This window comes from Epinephelus lanceolatus, chromosome 1, assembly GCF_041903045.1.
Source record: "Epinephelus lanceolatus isolate andai-2023 chromosome 1, ASM4190304v1, whole genome shotgun sequence".
Lineage (NCBI taxonomy): Eukaryota > Metazoa > Chordata > Actinopteri > Perciformes > Serranidae > Epinephelus > Epinephelus lanceolatus.
Window position 1 is genome coordinate 17,526,872 of NC_135734.1, and position 21,276 is coordinate 17,548,147.

A 21,276-nucleotide genomic window follows, 5' to 3' on the forward strand; every position below is an offset into this window, starting at 1 on the left:
TCACCATGTTGACCCTGACCTGATGAACATGTCCATTACTATGGGTGGTAGATGATGGAGCTGTGTTCACGGTGGTCGATAACCTCCACTGGGATGAACTAAGAGCAGAAAGGCAGGATGATGAGGTCAGCACCAGTGGCACCAGCATCAACTTGGGGAAAAAAAGAACGATCAAACTCTTAGTAAAATGGTTTTAGTCACAAAGGCACACAGAGAAAAGAGATACACTAATGCTAGAGAATAACACTTTACAATAACCATCATTTACAAATGGTAAACAGATAGTTTATTATCGTTTAACCATCATTTATAACCATTATGGTCTATTTACCATTTATAAATGATGGTTATTGTAAAGTGTTACCGAATCTTAAAATCCCTCCATTGTTCGTTGGAATTTTATTGTCAGAATAGTGAAAAAGGTCCCTCAGGCCTCAAGGTAACATACTTAATTTGCTGTTTTGACTGACCAGCAGTCTAGAACCCAAACGGTTTTGAATTTATAAAAATAAAAATAAACCAGCAATGTAAATGACAGAGAAAATCTGCCCATCCTGCAAGAGATATTGTTATTCAAAGTAATGTATGTAATGCAATGTTGATAAAAAACACTGCCATGCAACAGCGTACTGCATGTTTGTGCTCAGTAATAATGACTGTTGGTCTGTGTGACTGACAGTTTATTGATCTTGAACAAAGACGGGCAGCGTCATTCCTCCTATACTGACCTGCTGACCAATCAGAAGCATGGAGAAATTGATTGTAATTGATAGCCCACTGAGGGGACAATGTTCACATACAGACACCTCGAGATAACATTTGTATTAATATCCACACATTATCACCACCACAGTTTGTGAAGTTGTGCAGAAGTAATGTGGAATTGTAATATTAATTTCCTCAACAGTTGCTGCAAACACAGTAACTGCTGCTTTTAGTTTCCTCCCCACAGTCGCACAGGTTAAAGCAGAGTGATTAAACAGGATGGTCCACGAGCCTGCAGAGGGCAGCCTATCAGCTGCTAACTCTTAGAGTGAAGCTAGTCACACAGAAGGTATCACTAGAGCGTTACAGCTACTGAATATCAGTTTTTCCTGCAATAGGCTGACTTAAATTTAGTATTTAATGAGAAAAAGTATTCTCACCTTTTATAATTTTTTAAGGGAATAACATAGGAATATATGAAATAAACAGAGTTCCACTGCTTGAGTAATTTGGTTACACACATGGTTCTCACATGTAAACAATGACCTTTCATGGTAAAAACACAAAAAGACAAAACAAGAATATTGTAATTACTATGGAGATAATGTTCTTTTTCTGTAGGCCTACTATGACAACAACACTCAAGCCCAAAATTATACTCATATGTTTTTTGTATTTGAGTTTGTATATTCTGTGGACACTTTGGCCTTTTGTGACATTTTTTAAAAGTGAGATATTTGCACATCCAAACACTTGATGCAGGTGTGTTGCAAACTATCACTTCAGTCTTTGAAAAAAAAAAAAGGTCTCACACATTGCTGTTGCTCAGCATCACAGTTTATTGGCTATACTAACTTTCTGTCCCTCTGGAACTTCATAAAGAGTATTTAATACAATTTTTACAACACTGATCTTAAATAGATAGTGCTCTGCCCATTGTGTGTGCACAGGTGTGGGACACAGGGCACTGAGAAGGTTCCTCTGCCAAAGAGAGGTGGTAACATTGAACGAAACACTCGATAGAGGAGAAGTACTGGATGTTTAAACTGTAAACTCTGTCACCCAAAGGACTGAATTATGAGATACCATGCATGTCATGCTATATGGAATATTGCGATTGTGTAGACCTGCTTATGGTACAAGGAGGAGGTTCACTTCAGTACCTTATTCTTTCTACTGAACTATAACGGCGAACTGTATCAACACGTGTTGTTCTTCAAAAAGTCGTCCTATTGATAGGCTAGGCTGAACTTGGGTTATGATTAGGCGTCTTCTAAATTTTCACTGACAGCCCAAGTTTAGACGAGTTTTACCCTAAACCTTAGGTCTACATAAAGATGTCTTTTAGACGTATTTTAAATGCAAAATTGCCCGATGGGAGAGACCATAGAATTTGACCTGCCTAATAAGCCTGCTTCAGTCAAAAGCCTTATACCTATAGGTAAATCAAGGTCCACTGAACTACCATTTCTCTTGTCGTGAGGGATCTGGTTGGAGCTATGTGCTGGGGTATACTTGAGCGTTGAGGAGCTGGAGACAGAATGGATGTAAAGAGTTGGTTGAATGCAGAAGAAGGCTGCACTTGGAGGCCTGCTGTGATGCGAGACACTGACGAGGCAGAGGTGGAAGCATTCCTGGGGACTAACACAAGGCGTGCATGGATAGCTTAGCTGGAATTAGCCAGAGACTGCATGGTAGCAATCAGGTTGTTACCTATATGCTGTTATGATGTCATGGGGAGTAGCAGATCAGGTTGCCTGAACAGGAGAATGAGATCAAGATCAATGAGATCTGACTACAATATCAGCTGACAGTGGCAAAGAGGAGAACAGACTTTAAGTTTGACAGTAGTAACATGATTGGCTGATAGAGACGGTGGCAAAATTTGACTGGTTAACTTGAAGAGCAAACGCCAGTCATCAGCTAATTGGAGGAAGCAGGTGGTGTGTGTGTTAGTGTGTGTGTGCTCGAGATGTTGGGGATGGGTTGGGGTGCAGTAGAAGCAGAAAATGAAAGAGTAAAAGCGAAGGAGCGATATGAGGGATGTTGTAAAATTAGCCACGCTGTCAGAGCAGTTTGCACTTGGCTTTATAGGAATTGTCAACAGTGTGGCAGACTCAGGGAACCCCCCCTACCCCTCCCCTCGCTCTCTGTCTTCCTGACTGCAGTGAGACTCAGACTCTCTCTTCTCTCTGCCTGGTGGTCAAACTCATTAAGTGACCTGCCCCATCTCCTCCAGTAGACCTGAAGAAAAACAGCACTCAGACAGTCAAAGATCATCACACAGAGTCACCTGTGTGTGTGTGTGTGTGTGTGTGTGTGTGTGTGTGTGTGTGTGTGTATGAGAAAGAGAGAGAGAGAGAGAGAGAGAGAGAGAGAGAGAGAGACAGAGAGAGCATGCATGAATGGAGCCTTGTTCCTGGCTGTCACAGACTGCATAATACAAGTCTCCACAAAGTGAGTCACGTTTCCAGTAGGGTAAACGATGTAACTTATTTGGTTGGACTGCTGCTCTTGAGAACATTATTCCAGAGTTTTGGAGAGAGCTTGTGTGGTATTTACTTTTTTCCCCCAGTATAAACAAGACTAACAGATAAGATGCCAACAAAAACGCTGCTGACACAGTTCTCATACACTCCCAAAGGTCCAGATGATCCAGCAAAATATTTAGTCCAAACAAACAGTAAAATGTTCATATTTCTCTACATATTATCCATAATTTCCTCTGTTTTCATGTAAATATGCTGAATCTTTGCTGTCAAAATGGTGGTTGAACTCTGACCTTTTAATTGACACCTCACTCGAGCCAGTAAGAGCCTCCATGCTGACTGTCTAGGTGTCAAGGGAAGTGCCTCCTCTACTTCCTTTGGCCTCAGAGCCAATAAATAGCCAGTGAATGGCCCAATGGCTTATGGGTCTTGTAGTTAATGACACTCCTCACCTCAAGTGGAGGTGGAGTTTTTAAGTTGTTCATGGCATCATGGGTTGTTATAAATGTGCATAAATGATAAACAAATGGCTCCTTTGTTGTCTTAAGGGAAAGAAATAAAGATGGCCACTGTAGTGTGCATGTGTGCAACAAACTCAAGTCTGCTGGCTCAAAGATTTGGTCCTTGAGAGATGAATTTGCCACTCAATCCATTTGTGACAATCAAACCTACTTTTGGTAGGCTGATAACTTTATGCAGCAAATCCACAAGTTATTGGACTAAATTGTTTTCCTCATTGTGAGAGGAAAGGCTCAATCTCTGTCTAAACTATCTGAGAGGGGATGCAACGAATGAAGCTCAAAACTATTAAAGTCAGCCTAAACAAAATAGAGGGCTCACTTTAGACACTAGGAAACGAAGTCCCTGAGCGTGAGCAGAGTTTCTGCTAATGAGGCCAGTGTCCTCCTGATCCAACGTGTCAAATCTGGAGAAGGGAAATTCTTACCTGAAAGAACGAGCTGAGAACACTGAGAACCGAGGCCAGGCCCCCAACGTGCGCTTCATTTCTGTTCCTGTTCCTTTCAGTATGCCTTAGGTAGGTGTTTTAGGTATATTTAGGTCAACTTTAACCAAGAATTACACCTTCAACATTTCTTCCAGTAAAAAATGAAACATGAAAAATGTGCACGCTAAACCAAAGTCCAAGAAAAAGGTGTTTTGCAGCATTATCATTTGGTCAGTCAGGGTTTGTTATGCAAGACATTGGGATAACACAGGCTATTTATTCTGCTGTTATTATACTACATATACTTTTGATAATATATTGCTGCTCTCTAGCTGCAGCTATAGCAGCCTACAAGTAATTATATCAATTCAAAAAATGCAGTCAATTTCAGTTATTTCTAATTAAATGTTGCTTCTTTTCTTTTTTTTTAGAATTAAAGTTTAACATAATTTTACCTGGATATTATAATATTTGCTTTTGCATTGCAAAAAAAAAGTTTCATATGTTTAATTGGAAATAACAGACAAAATTAACGACCCAGTTTGATAAACTAACAAATCAGTTCCCTCCAATGACAAAATATGAAGGCGTCACTCCTCTTGGCAAAGGCCAATCCCCGCCTGTTTCCATGGCAAACTGTAATTGCCCCCCCCCCCTCCAAAAGAAAAAAACAACCCGAAGAGGACTCGGGTTTCTCCGGTTTAAGTCGGAATCAGAGCCGAGAGCCCTTCGCGCGACAGACGCATCAATCGGGTCTTGGCTTGCGGTTTGAGATTGTTTACATCCAATCAAACAAGTAAGAAAGAAAGTATCCTCCTGCTGAGATGGACACCGCTGATCAGGTGGGTAAATCAGTGAATGGCGGGATCATCTGGACTCAGATGTTTGTGATTACCTGCTAAATTGGCCAATGTGTCGTTAATTGGTGATAAAAATGAGAGTGCTTTTATCCTTTGTGTCCTCGTGCAGCTTGCATCTGCGGGGACGTTTCAAGTGCTAAAATTACCTCTGGGATTTATCCGTGTTTTGGAATGGGTGAGTTTGATTTTCTTTTTTCCCTCTCCTTTATCTGCATGCAATAACTTAATTATGCAGCGTTAACACACCAGTGAGTTACATAATGTAGGATGTGATGAGTGTCCGTGAGTGGTTTGTATGTTTTTCCTACACTGACTATCTGATTGTGACTTGATTCATTCCTGCATCTCTCTGGTGCGTCTTAAACTTTATCACATCTGTTGGCTTTTGGTGCCCGCATAGTGGTGTTTGTCACTTCCACACGGTGAGGGGGACCTTCCCCTGCAATCATCTCTGCATGATCCGTTTCACCGTGACTAAATGGCTCAAGTTTATGTAAGGATTTATTGCTCCGTGAGAACTACACGCCAGGGGAAACCGCTGTGTAGCTTTTCAATTATGCGTATTTTGGATGCGTTGTGCCAACCCTGTGCGTTTTGCGCCAGTCCCCCCCCCCCCCCCCCCCCCTCCCCCAAAATGCCCAATTTTACTCCAAGTAAAATGATATAACAGGCATCAACAATAAGAACGGGGTGTCCTAGCTCTGACTGAATCAAAGCTTTACTACCTCTTTCTGTCTGGGTGCCGTTTGTAGTCTGTGTTTATTGTACAGTGCAGAGGAGCCTGAAGGCAAAAAGAGATAAGTGATTTTCTTTGATGTGAGTTTAGAGAAATTACTGTAGCCATGAGGGTATTCAGCTTGTGCACAGATATGATGTTCGTGTGTGTGTGTGTGTGTGTGTGTGTGTGTGTGTGTGTGTGTGAGAGAGAGCTTGTCTTTCCCACTTTTATAAATGCCATCAAATGTGCAGAGGATCCTCAAGCAGCAGAGCACATCCATAATAAAAATCAAATGAAAACAGATTTTTGTGACATGCAAAAGGGGAGATGAACCTCACCCGCCCTCACTTTCATCAGACATGTGACATTTTAGCTGTGATAAGGCAGATGTCTATCAGTGAGGTGAGCTCCCCAGTGCGTCCCTTTCGGCTGTTTGCGTGTGACCAGATCCACTGTGATATTTGTGGGCCAGAGCCAAAGAACAAGCAGATGATCCAAAGCACCATCTGTATGATTAAGATAACACTATGTCATAGCCCCCTCTGTGTGTCTTATTGTTACTCTATGTGTGTGTGTGTGTGAGGTGGAGGGTAGCATGTGATGGTGATGACTGCACACTGTAACATCTGTATTGATCCAAGGATCACCTGCCAGTGTTAAAGGTTCAGTGTGTAGAATTTACATGTTTCTACAGTAGCCCAGAATTGACAAACACTGGCTCAAGATAAGGCCATTTGTGTTTTTGCATTGGCCACCGTAATCAGAAAACCACAGATTTCTTAACATCAAGCTGCTTCATTCAGTGATTTTACTGGTTTAAATCACCTGGTCTGTTAGTTGTGGAGAGGGGGAGACCACTGTGAATAATTTGGCTCACTATAAAAAACTTCTGAACATCTGGATCAGAAAAAGATGAGCACACATTAAGGTTTTCCATTTCCAGGGTGTACAAAATATAAATGCAATGTGTTAAAGCATCACTTTGTTCACTGATCTAAGTTAACCATATCTGTAAAATTAATTAACTTATTTTGTAGGAAAAAGGTCTAAAAAGGCCATTCATTGTCATTTTTGCTATGACGTGATTTCAGTGTTAAGATTCCTCATCCATTCGAATGGGCAGAAAAAAAATCCCATACTAAAGAGACCGAATCAGAAAAAATTTTTTGCTGATGAATTGCGAGTGCATTTAGAGTAGAAATCCACCTTTACAACATTTGTGTGTGTGTGTGTGTGTGTGTGTGTGTGTTTGGAACATAATTGGGTTCTGAATGGGTTAAGTTATCAGAGAACAAAGGTCAGCACACATTAGCAGGTGCTGGACTAATGGAGCTGAACAGCATCACAGAAACACTGATTTGTAACGTGAAACTGCTATATTCTGTGTTTTTACCAATTTAAATCCTGGCGTCCATTTGTTTTCGAGTGGAAGAGGCCTCTGCAAGTAATTTGGCCTCTGGCAAAAACCTCCTGAACAATGAACACTGAAGGAACTCTAACCCGGAGAAGTTTTAGCTGGTTTCAATCTGCAGCCCTTCACTGGTAGATGTCACTAAATCCCCCTACATCTTACACACTGTTCCTTTAACAGATGGTTATGGGATCCTGTGCAAGCTACAATTAATTTGACATTTTTTCCCTCCTCCCTACACACACACACACACACACACACACACACACACGACGAGGACAGGCTACCAACACACCTTCATAACACCATTATAAAAGTGACCTTTTCCTTGCTGTGCCCCCCCACTCACGACTGAAAACAGGGAAACTTTTCCAACTTCTCTGCTGGCCAGTGGGCTTATAAAACATGCAAACAATTCAAATTATGACCTGAGTATTCTGATTTATTCTGCAACACCTACAGTGGTACAGCTGTGTGGTTAGGCTGTCCCTCTCTAATACCACAGAGGGAAGGGATCTCCACGAAGCCTCAGTTAGTCTCAGAATGATCTCACATTTTCAGCCTCCATCTGGAGTGTAAATGATGTTTGCCCTCATTTGTCCCCTGGTCACTCTCCGACTCCAGCTCCGTTCTGCTCCAGCCTCGAGAGACTCTGACAGTGACAAGTAGTTTTAGTTAGGACTATACCCAATGTCAATGTTTTAACAACCTGACAGCTATAGTTATAGTGGTGTTGCACGTTATACCGGTACTAAAATAGTACCGCGGTACTAGAGTATTCCAAACGGTACTATACTGCATTTGAAAAATACCGGTACTTTGAAATTGATTCAATTCATTAATTTAGTTAATTTATTTTACTCATTTATGCACACAAATGCCTTTCTTGTTCCTATTGGAGCACAGATTGCGCAAGTGGTGTGTATGACAACACCTGTATCAACATTCGCAGCAGGCGCATGTGAAAAGGGAGACAACACGAGACAACACAAACTTGGTGGAACATTTGAGTTACCAAACCGTGACGTCTGTACCGAGGTACTAACTGAACCATGATTTTTTTGGTACCGTTACACCCCTACTATTTATTGTTCTAAAGGTTTGTATCCAAAAGGACTTTTCCTTAGGAAAAGTACCGAAGAGTATCGAAAAGTATCGAAATTCATATTGGTATTGGTACCGAAACAAAGATTTTGGTATCGTGACAACACTAAGTTATAGTAAGGGAAAGACCATAGTTATGGCAGCTATACTATGGATACATATTGTATGGTTAGGGTTAGGCAACTTAAAAAACTTGGTTAAGGTTAGAGGGCAACACATTCTCACTCTCACCTTGTCATATATTGACGTTTGGTTTCCACATCCACATGTGTCGTGCAAGGTAGGGTGGGAGGGTTGGTTGTTGACATTCTGGGACACCATGTCAAGTTCTGCCTGTTACATGTATTGTCTTCTTTCAAGATACACTTCTGTTTTAACAGGAAATTTAACGTTTACATATAGTCTCACACTACGTCGGTACAATGCCGCAAATTTACATTTTCCAGCCACGTATCACGCCAACATTAAGGGCGCCTTTTTTTATTGGTTTCCGACACTGCAAGTCACTGCCCAAATGCCGGATTTCAATGACTTTGGAGTGAGACTGGGCTCTTGGGAGAGATTGTGGTTAAGATTCATAAAGATGCAAGTTTTAATTGCAGCTTTGTGATGGAACGCAAACTCCAGTCTCCCATATGATAATCAGATATGTTGTCACATAAAGACCACACTTCGTGGTCTGAATGTTGGATTTTGATAGATAGAAACAGTGAGGTGTGCAATATGGATGTGATTCCTAAGGATACTGGGCTGGGTTTTTCAGACCATTGTTGAAACAGTGACCTCATTTCAACCTTCAATACACTCACCTGAAGTTGAGTCTCTTTAAACCTGGTATTAACATGTGCTTTAGTGATCCAGACAGCTAACCAACCAGCCAAACATCCTCCAGCTGACCTCTTGTGTTCATATTTTGTTTTTTGTTTTGTTACTGCCAACTTCACTTATGCTTGAGGGTCAAAGGGCCCTGTGCACAGTTATTACTCTAGCTAGCTGCTTGCTAGTCACATTGTATCGATACAGTGGATACCGCCGTCATTCAACATGTCTCCTTCCACAGGGAAAAGGTAAAAACCGATAATCACACAACAATTCATCCAACTCTTCATAAATTGGGATTAATTGGCATTTACACTTCAGGAGATAGGTGGTCAAATGCACCTGTGACCACCTCAGCGATTGGTTTGAGTGATCAGATCACAATGTGTTATGGTGTTCATTTACACTTCTGATTGGAACACCTCAGATCCATGTTACTACCAGATTTAACAGGGTTTTAGAGTAACATGGCAATCACTTGTGAAAAACTGTGTCAGCCACGGTATGGTCTGAGCTTTTGACAACCATGCCTCATTATCAGAAGACCTGCTGTGAATTTCTTCCCACATTATGACACCGGCAGAAACACGTCTGTCAGTTTGGTTTGTTTACACACCCTCAGGCATAAAAGGCTGCACTTCAGGCAGCCGTTGACATTTACTTTGCCGATGATAATGAACCCTTGACCGTATGGCCGACTGGTCCTGTGGACAAACAGTACTGTAGGTTGTTTAAAGGTTACGTTAACTTGAGTCAAGATAGTTGCAGCGGACTAGTAGGTTTTCCTGCATTTTCAGTCAGCACTGGGTCTGTACAAGGATGAGGGAAATTTATAATCAGCCATGTCTGCAGGAGATACTAGAGGATGGTTTTACGGCTCTGTGTGTGTGCGTCTGTGTGTATTTTTGTGCATGCAGGCTCTTGGCCTGTTTGGCACACTGTCAGTGGCTGGCATATTCTGCTCCAAACAGCTGTAAGGTCCCCTCCTCTCCACCATGGACCAACTCATGCAGAAGCTGTCCTTTGAGATGTGCCCAAACTCTTCACTCTGTGTGTGTGTGTGTGTGTGTGTGTGTGTGTGAGAGAGAGAGAGAGAGAGAGGGAGAGAGGGAAGGAGGAAGAGAGCAAAATTGTGCAGTTGATTGAGCACATGATGCAAATGATATACATGCCTTTTTTATGCACTGGTGCATCATCATGGCTGTTGTATCATCTCACATGGGGCGATTTTACAAGTACTGTATCAACTCAGTGGCTTCCTGTACTACAGCAGAGCTCAGGCTGATGAGTCACAAAGAGTGAGTCCATCATGAGGCTAATTTATGAGTAAGGGTCCTCCTCTCGTCCAAAACCCAGAACTGACCCACTGTCCTATGATGTCATCCTCCGTACTTTACTGTATGCCATTTTAGTTTGCCTGGGGCAGAGCACAGTGTTTCTTCGTGTGTGCAAGATAAGGCTGTGCCACAACAAATTACTTGTCACAGGGGTTTTATTATTGCTTGGGCCTGACTAGGTTTTACTCAAATATAAAATACATCGAGAAAATGTCCAGGAAGTATGTTCCATGTGACCACTATGTCCCACCCCCTTAGTTACTGTTGCTGTGCCTGTCTGGTTTTCCTCTTTTCACACAGCCAAGCAAGTAAACACGAGCAGATTCACCAGTTAAAATTCTCAGTAATTTTTTAAACAAGTGGTTGAACAGGCTTCTCATGTTTAGCCAATGATCATGCAGCGTCAGCTGTAGCTGGCTACTGTAATATAATACTACTGCTAAAACCCTGCAAGCTGTTTGAAAACTTAAAGCTGTTTCTCATCAGCTGATGTGACTTACCCACAATACCATGTTCCATTTTGGTAGGACAAAAAAAGTGTCCTAGCCTGGTAAGACCATCCTGACAACATGAGCTCAACATTCTGTTCTCTGTATCAGACTGGCCCCACTGCCATCCAAAACACTTTCAGTGGGAGGGAGTACTCGCCTTGACAGACAAACTCCATCAGCCAATCAGTGGTGAAGCAACAATGAACATTGGATTTGTACCGAGGAACAGTGTAGCAACAAAATTAGTGACTTATTCACACCATCAGGGTAAAAGCAAGAAATTAATTCACATATGTTTCATTCCCATTCATGCTGCGCAGAGTAATCACAGTCCACAGCTCGTCTCCTGAGTTTCTTTCCCTCACCTCTTTTTTCTCCTCAGTTTTGGACAGGCAGACAAGAGAACTGGCACTGTTAAGTTAATTCCCAAAGTCACACAATAACACAAACTAACTGCCTGATGGATGGGCAGTGGAGGACCAGAGACTTGTTGTGTGAGTGGCTTTGAGGAGAGCATAACCTTGTGGCATCAGTTTCCTGTTGTAGAGTGCTGTCTGACAGCAATGTAAAATCTGTGAACATATTATAAATATAGTGTACACTTAAACTGATGTTGATTTGTTAAAGATATTCATACTTTTATGTGACTGAAGTATGTTTTGCTGCTGTCCCCATACGCAATCACCAGACTCCTTTGACAGAAAGGCAAATTTGTCGGAAGAATGGCAAAACGTCTTTTCCTCAGAGAAACTCCAAAGGGGCATACTTTTGTTCTCAATTAATTGTTGTTATTGACTCTCCTTTGCAATAACTTCACTTATTGCCACTCATTATTACCACTCGCATTATTATAGCAAAAAAAATCCCCTGTGACCGAAGAACCATTTTCCTCATTGACTACCAAAGACATCTGTAAACAAGGTCAATTATGACTCAGTAAACCTGGAAGCTAGAAACTTAATTGCGCCACGCAAACAGTTCCAATGGACTGAATAGATACCGTCTTGGGGTCAGATATCTAATTTATGTATTATTATACATCTATGGCTTTGACCTGGAGGAAAGATATCAGTTGGAACAAAGGATTTAATTGGGCAAACATATATTTCTGCAGTCAGAAGTACGCTGAAATCAAGATCTGTCTGAATATTATTACCCCGGTTGAACCACTAGTGGCATATCGTCAAAAACTATTCGATCCAGGCATCATTCCCATTGTGGTGCTTTCAAAGGAAGCAACAGATATAAATAGAAACACACTGTTCGATAAAAGCTCAGCTCACAACGGCAGTGCTGCGTCACATTTCCCTACTGTGGGACCAAAGGATGATCTAAACTTAAATTATTTTTGTAAATGGAGCCTGAAAACACAGAAGAGTCAGACTGGTACTACATACGTTGGCCATTGTGAAAGTAAATATATGGTTCCTATAATTAGGTTCATTCCAAAAAAGCATGAAATCAAAGTCTTACTCTGGATTATGCGGACATCTTTTGTATTGTAAAGATATTATATATTGGGAGTGGAACCCTAATCTTCAAACACTAGGACGAATACTGAACACTATTTATTTTCACTGGGAACTTGAGTGAGATGGGACAGAATCACTCTGTGGTTATGCAAATACAGCAAAGCCTCACATGAGTAAAATACACCACAGATTAAACTGATTTTGAATGCAGCAGGATTGGCAAAATTAGATGCATGATGTCTTTGGAAAAACAATCTCAGTTCCTCCTCTCACACCCTCTTTGTCTTTCTCTCGCTGCCTTTTCGTCTGTCACATTTTGTGTTATTTCTTCATTGACCTATCACATCAGTAATGTGTTACAGTGTAGTTCCTGACAGATTGCTGCACAGTGTTCATGGTAAACATTTGTGCAGGAGCATAAGCACACATGCACACACACACACACACCAAAGGAAAACAAGTGGAAGGACAGAAATGCAGATAGGTTGATGACAGCTGCTGACAGATATCACAAGAGACTTCCCAGGTCAAAGCGCTAAAATCACTCAGTTCTCTTTGACAAGGGGACACAGGGCTGGATGAAAAAAAGCCAACTCTTTAAACACTTCAAAAGCTGGCATTAAGCTTTTACTATCCATTGAAATGCACATCTCAGTGTCATGATATCTATTTGGGTTAGGCAGGTGAATTAGAGCACCACTGAAAATTCTTAAATTCTCAATCACAAATCTGTCAACTCTGACCCTCTAATGTCTCATATCATTAGAAGTTTTACACCTGATGGTCTCGTAACTCGGATCTGAAAAAGTCATTGTACATTTTAAGGCATTTTTTGGTCCGTATGTTTTGAAAAAAAAAATCAAATCTGTGATTTAATTCAACAGAAGCTGTTGCAATGCGCAACATTTGTTCAAAGATCCTGAGAACTCTTTTCATCACAAACCTCTGGATGGATGTTTTTTGTCTATTGTTTGAAATGATATTCCAGTAAGTATGTCTGTTTAAGTTGCGGTTTGTCTTTAGGAAACTCAAATCTGGGATGCACTCAAAGAAAACAGGAGGGTTTTTACACTAAACTCAGTCCTGGGCCCTGCAGCTAACTAAGTTACTCTAAAGCAGGGGATCCTTGACTTTTCAGGGTTTATCCTGAACAACGTTAAACTCATCCAAGCCCACAGCACACGTGTGCATGTTTAAAGGTCCTGTGTGTGTTTGTGTGTGTGTGTGTGTAAGATTTAGGAGGATTTAGTGGCAGCTAGTGGTGAGGACTGCAGATTGCAACAAGCTGAAACTTCTCCTGGTTAGAATTCCTCCACTGTTCATTGTTCAGGAGGTTTTTACTGGAAGCCACATTTTTCTGCAGAGATCTGTTGGTAATTAGCAGGTGGGCCCAGCACCTGATAATGTGTGCCCACCTTTTTTTCTGATCTAGATGTTCAGGAGGTCTCCTCCCCTCAAAAACAAATGGACCTGATGATTTAAGCCAGTAAAACACTGAATACAAATTTTAAAGAAAGCAATGTGCTTAGTATTGATACTTGATACCTTCATAGTATTGACTGAAATAACCCAGTATCAAGTAATATCAAAACTTCTTCAGTCAAATGATACCTGCATTTGATCCTTTTTGCACCAGGGGTCTGCTCCCAGACTGCTCTGACTCCCCACCAGATCAGCAAACTTTCTGTTGCAGCCGTCTTTAAAGCTGCTCTACTCCTGGCAAATGGTCAGTTTAACGTCTGCCCGGTTTGCAGGAGCTGACAAAGTTCACATCCAACACCAAACTGTTCCAGCAAACTCACACTGACGCTGAAACGGCTAACCCCAGATTTGCTTGATTTGTGTTTTTCTGTGCTGTGTCCATGAATTTCGTACCTTCCTCTTATATGATTGCTGCTTATGGCCTGACACTTGGTCACTACCTTTTTATAAAAATCCCAACCTCATCTGCACGCTGTGCCCAGGAGCATCCTGAACACAGCAAAATAAGAAGAAAAGGCAGAGGGCAGAGTCTCAGCAGATGATTACACCACTACACACTTCTTGTGGGTTTTAAGTGGTGACTGAGAGGGATTATTTTTGCATGAGTCCATACATTGTTTTTTCAAGGAAAGCCTGCACAGTATACCTTTAGGATAAGCTGGGGTTTAGGGTTGTGGAGGCTGGTGAGCTCCTTGAATGTGACGTGGCCTTTATTGACCGTCAGATTGAAGCTGGCCCTCTGTGTTCCTCTCAACAATGGTCTGCCTTCTGTAATACAGGCAGGGAAAGGTTAGTCTGTCTTCTCCTGTAGGTGAACATGTCTACTCTATACTCTATAGACAATACATCCCACACACACATTGTACATGGAAGAGCACGGGTGTCGAGACAATATGTGAATGGACATAAAGAGCATAAAGAAATGCAAATGTCACATAGACACACTGTATTATTATTATTACAAAAAAAACAATCAATCCTACGCTTCACATGCTGTTTGTCATAGACAGCCTGAGGCAAGCAAATCCAGTAATAAAACACCATATTAACACAAAAGCCCTACTACTGTGTGTCAGATGTTCACACTTAATTCTAGCCTGGACCTCTGATATTCCCTTTTAGGGAGGCTTTCACATCAGGGACCTGGATCAGTACATTTGAACACGTGTGAACACTGTGTACTGTACGTGGGCATGGTACGGCGATCTATGCCAGGGTGCACTTGACAAGGTGGTCTCGAGTACAGTTCATGTGTTCTTGGGTACAGTCCGCATCAGGTGTGAAAACCAACTGTACCAAAACACGGAGGTGAACTGCTATTTAATACGAGTAGCAGTTGTCAAAGGCATTTCTTTGTGCAATGGTCTCTGAAATATGCGTATGCGTACAGCACCTGTTGGTCTCATCTGCTGACCTGCAGGGCCATGGCTGATGAAGAAGAAAGGCAAGGTAGAGGGTTGTTCTTGATATTAGGTGCATTTACATGGATCATTATATTCCACTTATACTCAGATTATAGCCCAACAGAATAAAATACCTCACATAACCAACACAACTGAAAGAGACTCCACTGAAAGTAATTTTGAATTAGGTTGAAAGTGGTGGTGTGAATAGTAAAGTAATGGCTTACACTAAATTGCATTAACAGGCGGGCCCACTTCTTCTCATTATATTATATTGCTTTATGTTTTGAATTAATTCAATTTTCCCAATAAAGTTGGAAAAAAGACTTGAGTTCAGCAGATTGGGTGCTTCCCAACGATGGAAACCACTCTGTGACAAAAAACTTATATTCTGAGTAAATGCTTTGGCGCATTTGAATGCACAGCTTATCGCTTTATTTAGCATCTATGTAAACAGTTAAGTAGAATCTCGAAGCAGAATGATTACATCTGGTTTAAGAAATATTATCCCTGTAATATTGTCTGCGAAATATAAACTGTAGTAGGCATGATGCGAAGGTTGATGCCATTGTGCGTGTCTGGGATCCTGCAATAGACCCGAGTAGGTAAAGCTGCAGCTTGAGCAGCTACGTGAACCACCCACCCACTGGCTACATGTCAGTCTAAGGTCAGCCCCTGTACTCCTTGTTCTGGAAGTGGAAGCCCCAACAAAAATGCTAACGATTAGTTAGCTTGTAAATATTAGATTAAAAGAGACCCGGTTACGGTTAGGGTTACATCTTGTTACTTAAAAAGTGAATCATGTCGTCATGTACAATGAATTACATAGTGGATTACTGCTACTTCTACCTTTATTCACTACACTGTCACGTTCTAGCAGGGTTCAGATAGCTGTTGTGATGGTGGGTTTTTCTTGAACTAATGGTGGATGCAGTTTGTAGATGTGTCTCCATAGAGCTGCAGGGATGACATTATTTTGCAAACTGACACAGAAGTTAACATCGCCTTGGTTCCCTTGACAAAATGCCTCTGGGATTTTTCCATTGGATGAAAATTGAAGAAAAATGCTCTGTAGCAAACAAGAGTTTATGATACTTACACATGTTAATCTTCACAAAGGAACACCACCTGTGATTTTTGAATCCTAAATGGAATTGCAGTTGTCTTATATCAAAGGAGAGGACCCAAAATGATTTCAAAGAGTGATTGTTTATGTTTATTTCTGCTGTGAAGTTGGGCATTTAAAAATGGGGATTTACTCTGTTTTGGAGCCAGCCTCAAGTGGCCATTCATGGGAGTGCAGTTTGTGGTACTACCGCATTAGCTTCATTTTTCAGACTTGGAGGTTACTGCTTGATGAGAACGCCCTAGAAGTGAGACAAAGGGACTGACATAGATTTGGATGATCTTTAAAATCTTGTGAGGACATTTTCTCCTTGCTTGTATAAACCCAGCACGACACACACACACACACACACACAGTGGTTGTATTACATTTACGTTGGGTGCCCCCAGCTTAGTAAGTGCAGTGACTGTCGCCACAGGGCACAGGGGCTGGGTTCCAGCTAGGTCACCTGACTAAGTAGCCATGGAAACCCCATGGGGAGAAGAGGAGCACCAAGAAGAGACACTGTTACAAAAATAAATGGAGATTTTCTGCCTGCTTGTGGTCAGTCAAGCTTACAGAGGGAGAGAGCGGAGAGATAGTGGGAAAGATGAATCTGGGCTATGCAGGGCACAAAGCGCTCCCCGTGCAGGAAGGGATTAGCCGCCGCTAAATGAGCTACTGATTTTGTTCTGTGGTGCTGCCACTGAAGCAAAGATCAGACAGCTTTCACATGAAGGCTTGTGGTTGTCGCTTCTTTGTGTAACCTCTGTAGTCAGTGAAGTAGTTGGGGTTTTTTCTCACTAATGTAGCAGCAAAGATCAGTATCATCTGAGCATAAGCACATCTGTATGATGAGCAAGAAAAAAAAACATTTGTCCTATGTGTGGAATTAAGGATGTCATAGTAAATTGACAAGATGACTCCTAAAGAAAAGAAGCGTTTTCACAATGTTTGAGTGAATGAAAAACAATAAAATGACAAAATTAGTATTTTTTTCCCCAATTCCTCAACAACAGTATGTCAGTTAGGGTGATGTCTCTCTATCACTCTTATGTCAAAGATCAGTTTAAATGTTCTTCAGTCTCGCCCTGCTGTGCTTCCATTCCTGATCTGCGTTTGTCCTGTTGTTTTGTACTCAACTAGCTGGCGTAAAATTGCTCATGTTTGCACACTGGCGGACTGCAGCAGCGAGAGCAAGTGAGACTCTGTGTGTGTGTGTGTGTGTGTGTGTGTGTGTGTGTGGACTCTGGCTGTTGCTTCTGCCTGAATGGAGAGAGGGAGATATTTTTACTCTACGTTCACATACATACACATTGCATACCCACATCCAGGTCCTTAAACATTCAGATAAAGGCACACATGCACAGAGATGTCACACACTCTGAGGCACACATGCAGCCATGCACACACACAAACACGGGCACATGAATTGAGAAACTGTATGAATACGCAAGCATGAATTCACATGTCACAGGCCACAGTAGCATATGACAAATTGCCAGCCTAAAAACAGCTAAATGCATAAAAGCGGAAGGGAAATGATTTATGTGACATAAATGAATTTATTACCTCACTTGCTTTTATGGTTGTTTAACATGTTCCTCAGAGTTTTTGTACATGGGGAAGGAGACATGCTGTAGTGGCTCAGAAATAACAGCAGTTCAAGGACAAACCTAGGTGATTGTACAGACCAGGCTAACTTTGCCAGACAGAGGTTAGGCAGAGCATCATCGATCTGTGGATCAGGTGGGTACGGGCTCCAGGTTGCGGGGTTCAGGTTCAGGTGGCTTGAATCAAGGGCATGAAGCAACACTGATGGTCTGGGTGGGAACGAACCAAATAGGGCTGGTGTACTCTCATCACCTCACCCCCTTCTGTGGAAACAATCCAGCATCCCATGTAGATGGTAACAGTGTACACAGAGGAAGTCCAAATTTCTTCGTGAAACAAACCGGTTGAAATTATTAACATTATGCTGAAGAGTTGCTGTGTAGTTAGTTGCAATCCAAAAACACAGATCTCTAATTTGTTCTCTTGCTATGTCCTAAAAAAGATAGAAGGGCTTTGTTTCCAAGCTATGGAGTGCTGCAGAGATAACGTTTTTCTGTAGGCTGACGCGGAAGTTAGTGTTGCCCTGGTCCCCCTGTCAAAAAGCCTATGGGATTTTTCCATAGAATTTTGGATCATTACAGGAAAAGAGCCCTATGGCAAACAAACAAGATGATCTTGACAAATCAACACCACTTTTATGAGTTTTGAAGTCTATAAGTGCAATCACCAGAAGTAAAAAGCTAACATTAGGCTATAAACTAACTATATCAGGGTTTCATGTCTTAACATCGCCACTATAACAAGGCTGTAAGACCTTGTTTGGTGTGTTGATGTTTCGTAGTCTCATTTAGCCACTTGGTAGCAACCGCCTTTTTAAAGACACATTAAAGCTCCAAAATTCATCAGCAGGGTATTTACTGATATGTTTTATGTCGTGGAACAAAACGTGAAAGTTTCTTAAGGGGACAGTGCACCCAAAAATGAAAATTCAGCCATTATCTACTCACCCATATGCTGATGGAAGCTCTGGTGAAGTTTTAGAGTCCTCACATCCCTTGCGGAGATCAGCGGGGGGAGACAACGTAACCACAGTAGCTAAAAGATCATTTTCACTACGGTCTTTTGGTAAAGGACAGCCCAACATGTCTGAAGACTTTGAAATTGAGGAGGAACAGCATTTCTTTGTTGAGCTGTATTTGTTTGAGCCCGAATATACGGACGGAACTCAGGCTACTGGACGAAGCAGCCGCCGCAGCTCATGAGCCTAACCCTCAGCCAGCTGCATAATACCGGAGTCGAGCACTTGGAAACCTGGTGGTGTAGTTGTTTCAAATGCAAAGCAGTGCCAATGGATGAGGAAAGTCTTTGCTGCTCAGACTGGGAATTGGCGATGCCTGCACTTGAGAATCTGGACATCAGTACTGACGAGACTGCTGCTCTTCAGAGACCGTGCATTACTGACCCATGGTGTTCTGGAGACATTTTTTTACTTCCCTAAGATCAACTGGAAGAAAAGGCAGAGGCCCACAGGACCAGATGCCAGGCTTTCAGAGGAGTAAGTCATTCATTTCTACCGTAGTTCAGGCGGACAATGGCGTTGGTCTCGGATATGTGGTTACTGTTGTCTCTCCCTGCGGTACACGTGTCACGTGATGTAAACATGGGTGAGCAAAGCTCATCCTTTCGCTGGTCTCGTGCAAGCGCTCACACGTGAGCACGGAGCACAGAGAAGCAGTCAGAGCTACAGGCTACAGTGAGGCTAAAAACAGAGTTCAAATGACGTTTTTCGAAACAACTTTTTATGTCTGGGCTTCAGCACACTTAGATCACTTCGAATGAGCATGTTGGAGATGTTTTGTAGTTTCAATTTTGTGTTCTTGGACGTTAGTTTGGGGCGCCGTCAGCCATTAGTTGTGCTAGCCGCTCCCCCCGCCGATCTCCGCAAGGGATGTGAGGACTCTAAAACTTCACCAGGGCCTCCATCGGCATGAGGGTGAGTAGATAATGGCTGAATTTTCATTTTTGGGTGCACTATCCCTTTAAGCTTATACAAACCCAGACCTTATTTCAGCATCTAACCAAAAACCCATTTATAAAAACCAGTTGACTTAGAGACAAGGGAACTGGGCATGCTAAAATGCTAATTCATTTCCAGGTTTTTGGACTCCTTTGGGCACTCTATAGACCAGAGAACAGTTGTGTCATCGCCAACACCGTGTTCCCTTTTGGAGGAAAGTAATGCATGGTCACATCATGAAAGAAACAGGAAAATGTTCAAGCTGTGTGTCGGGTTAACTAAGGTCTTTCATACTGATATGTAGGCACATGAGATGTGTGAATAGCCTTTTCACTGCCAGTGTGGTAAATCATTAGATGACTCTGGTTACTAATGATTGATAGTTTAAGTTTGAGTTTGAGTTTTCCTTGATGTAGACTCCTGTGCCGTTAGGTACGAAAGCTAAATCAGGAGGCTTATTTCTGTGTTTACTTTCAGTCACTTCATGTAAAATTTAAGTTTATTCGGAAAGATTTTTTTTTGTGAGTACTATGTTAAAATGACCTTGAGTCAAACCAGCTCCTAGTATGAGGAGAAGATGCAAACCTACAGTTGCTTCTCAAATATCCCACAACTAAATAATCTGCCCTGCTTCATATGCTTATCTGCCCCATATTCAAATCACACACTCCATGAGGCTGGTTTGTGTAGTTGTCAAGAGTAGTTTGATTTTAAATTATAGTAGAGGATAAGCAATTTGAAAGATATATGCCTCTCTTTCTCAATCTCTGTCTCACTCTCTGTTTCATCTTTCTTTTTCTTTCTGTCTTCATAAAGAGTGTCCTAGATATTTTCCCCTCTCAGTCAGGCAGGGAAAGGGGCTGAACATCTGAGGCGTTTTTCTCCTCCTGAGGCAGCCACTTGACACCGCAACGATTCCTATCGGCTTGAATAGAGCAGGTGGACGTGGTGTGTGTGTTTGGCATCTTTGTCTTGTTTGCGAAAATGTCAAGTGCAGCTCATCAGTGAATGCACCTTTTAGGCCATGTGCCACTTAACGTGATCCTCACCTCCCCACTTGGCGCTACCTCCGTCGCTTCCTCTGCCACTCTTATCATGTCCTCTTGTTTGAGCAGTGCCTCCGTTTTCTCTTGTCATCCCACTTATTTGAGCTATTTTACAGCCAAACGTTCTTCATTATACCGAGCCACCATTCCAGAAATACCCTCTTCTCTGCCCACTTCACTTTCTATATTGCCTCTCTGCCTGGCTCATCTTTTTACTACGCCCTGTTTGTTTTCCTGTTTTTCACAATGGAGGGCTGTTTGTATTGGACAGCAGGTCTGATTGCTGGCGTTTAAGCCCTGAAGCCTGTGGATCAGTT

The 21,276-nt window shown here is 42.0% G+C and overlaps 1 protein-coding gene across 1 annotated transcript in view; it reads left to right on the forward strand.

Annotated features, from left to right (window-relative positions):
- Positions 1 to 4,867: 4,867 nt before the first annotated feature.
- LOC117256530 (synaptoporin-like) overlaps positions 4,868 to 21,276 on the forward strand; it is a 33,265-nt gene continuing 16,856 nt past the window's right edge. Inside the window, exons 1-2 of the mRNA XM_078166523.1 lie at positions 4,868 to 4,982; positions 5,110 to 5,175. Of these exons, the coding sequence (XP_078022649.1) occupies positions 4,965 to 4,982; positions 5,110 to 5,175 (84 nt within the window). The 5' untranslated portion in view covers positions 4,868 to 4,964. The remainder of the gene's footprint in view (positions 4,983 to 5,109; positions 5,176 to 21,276) is intronic.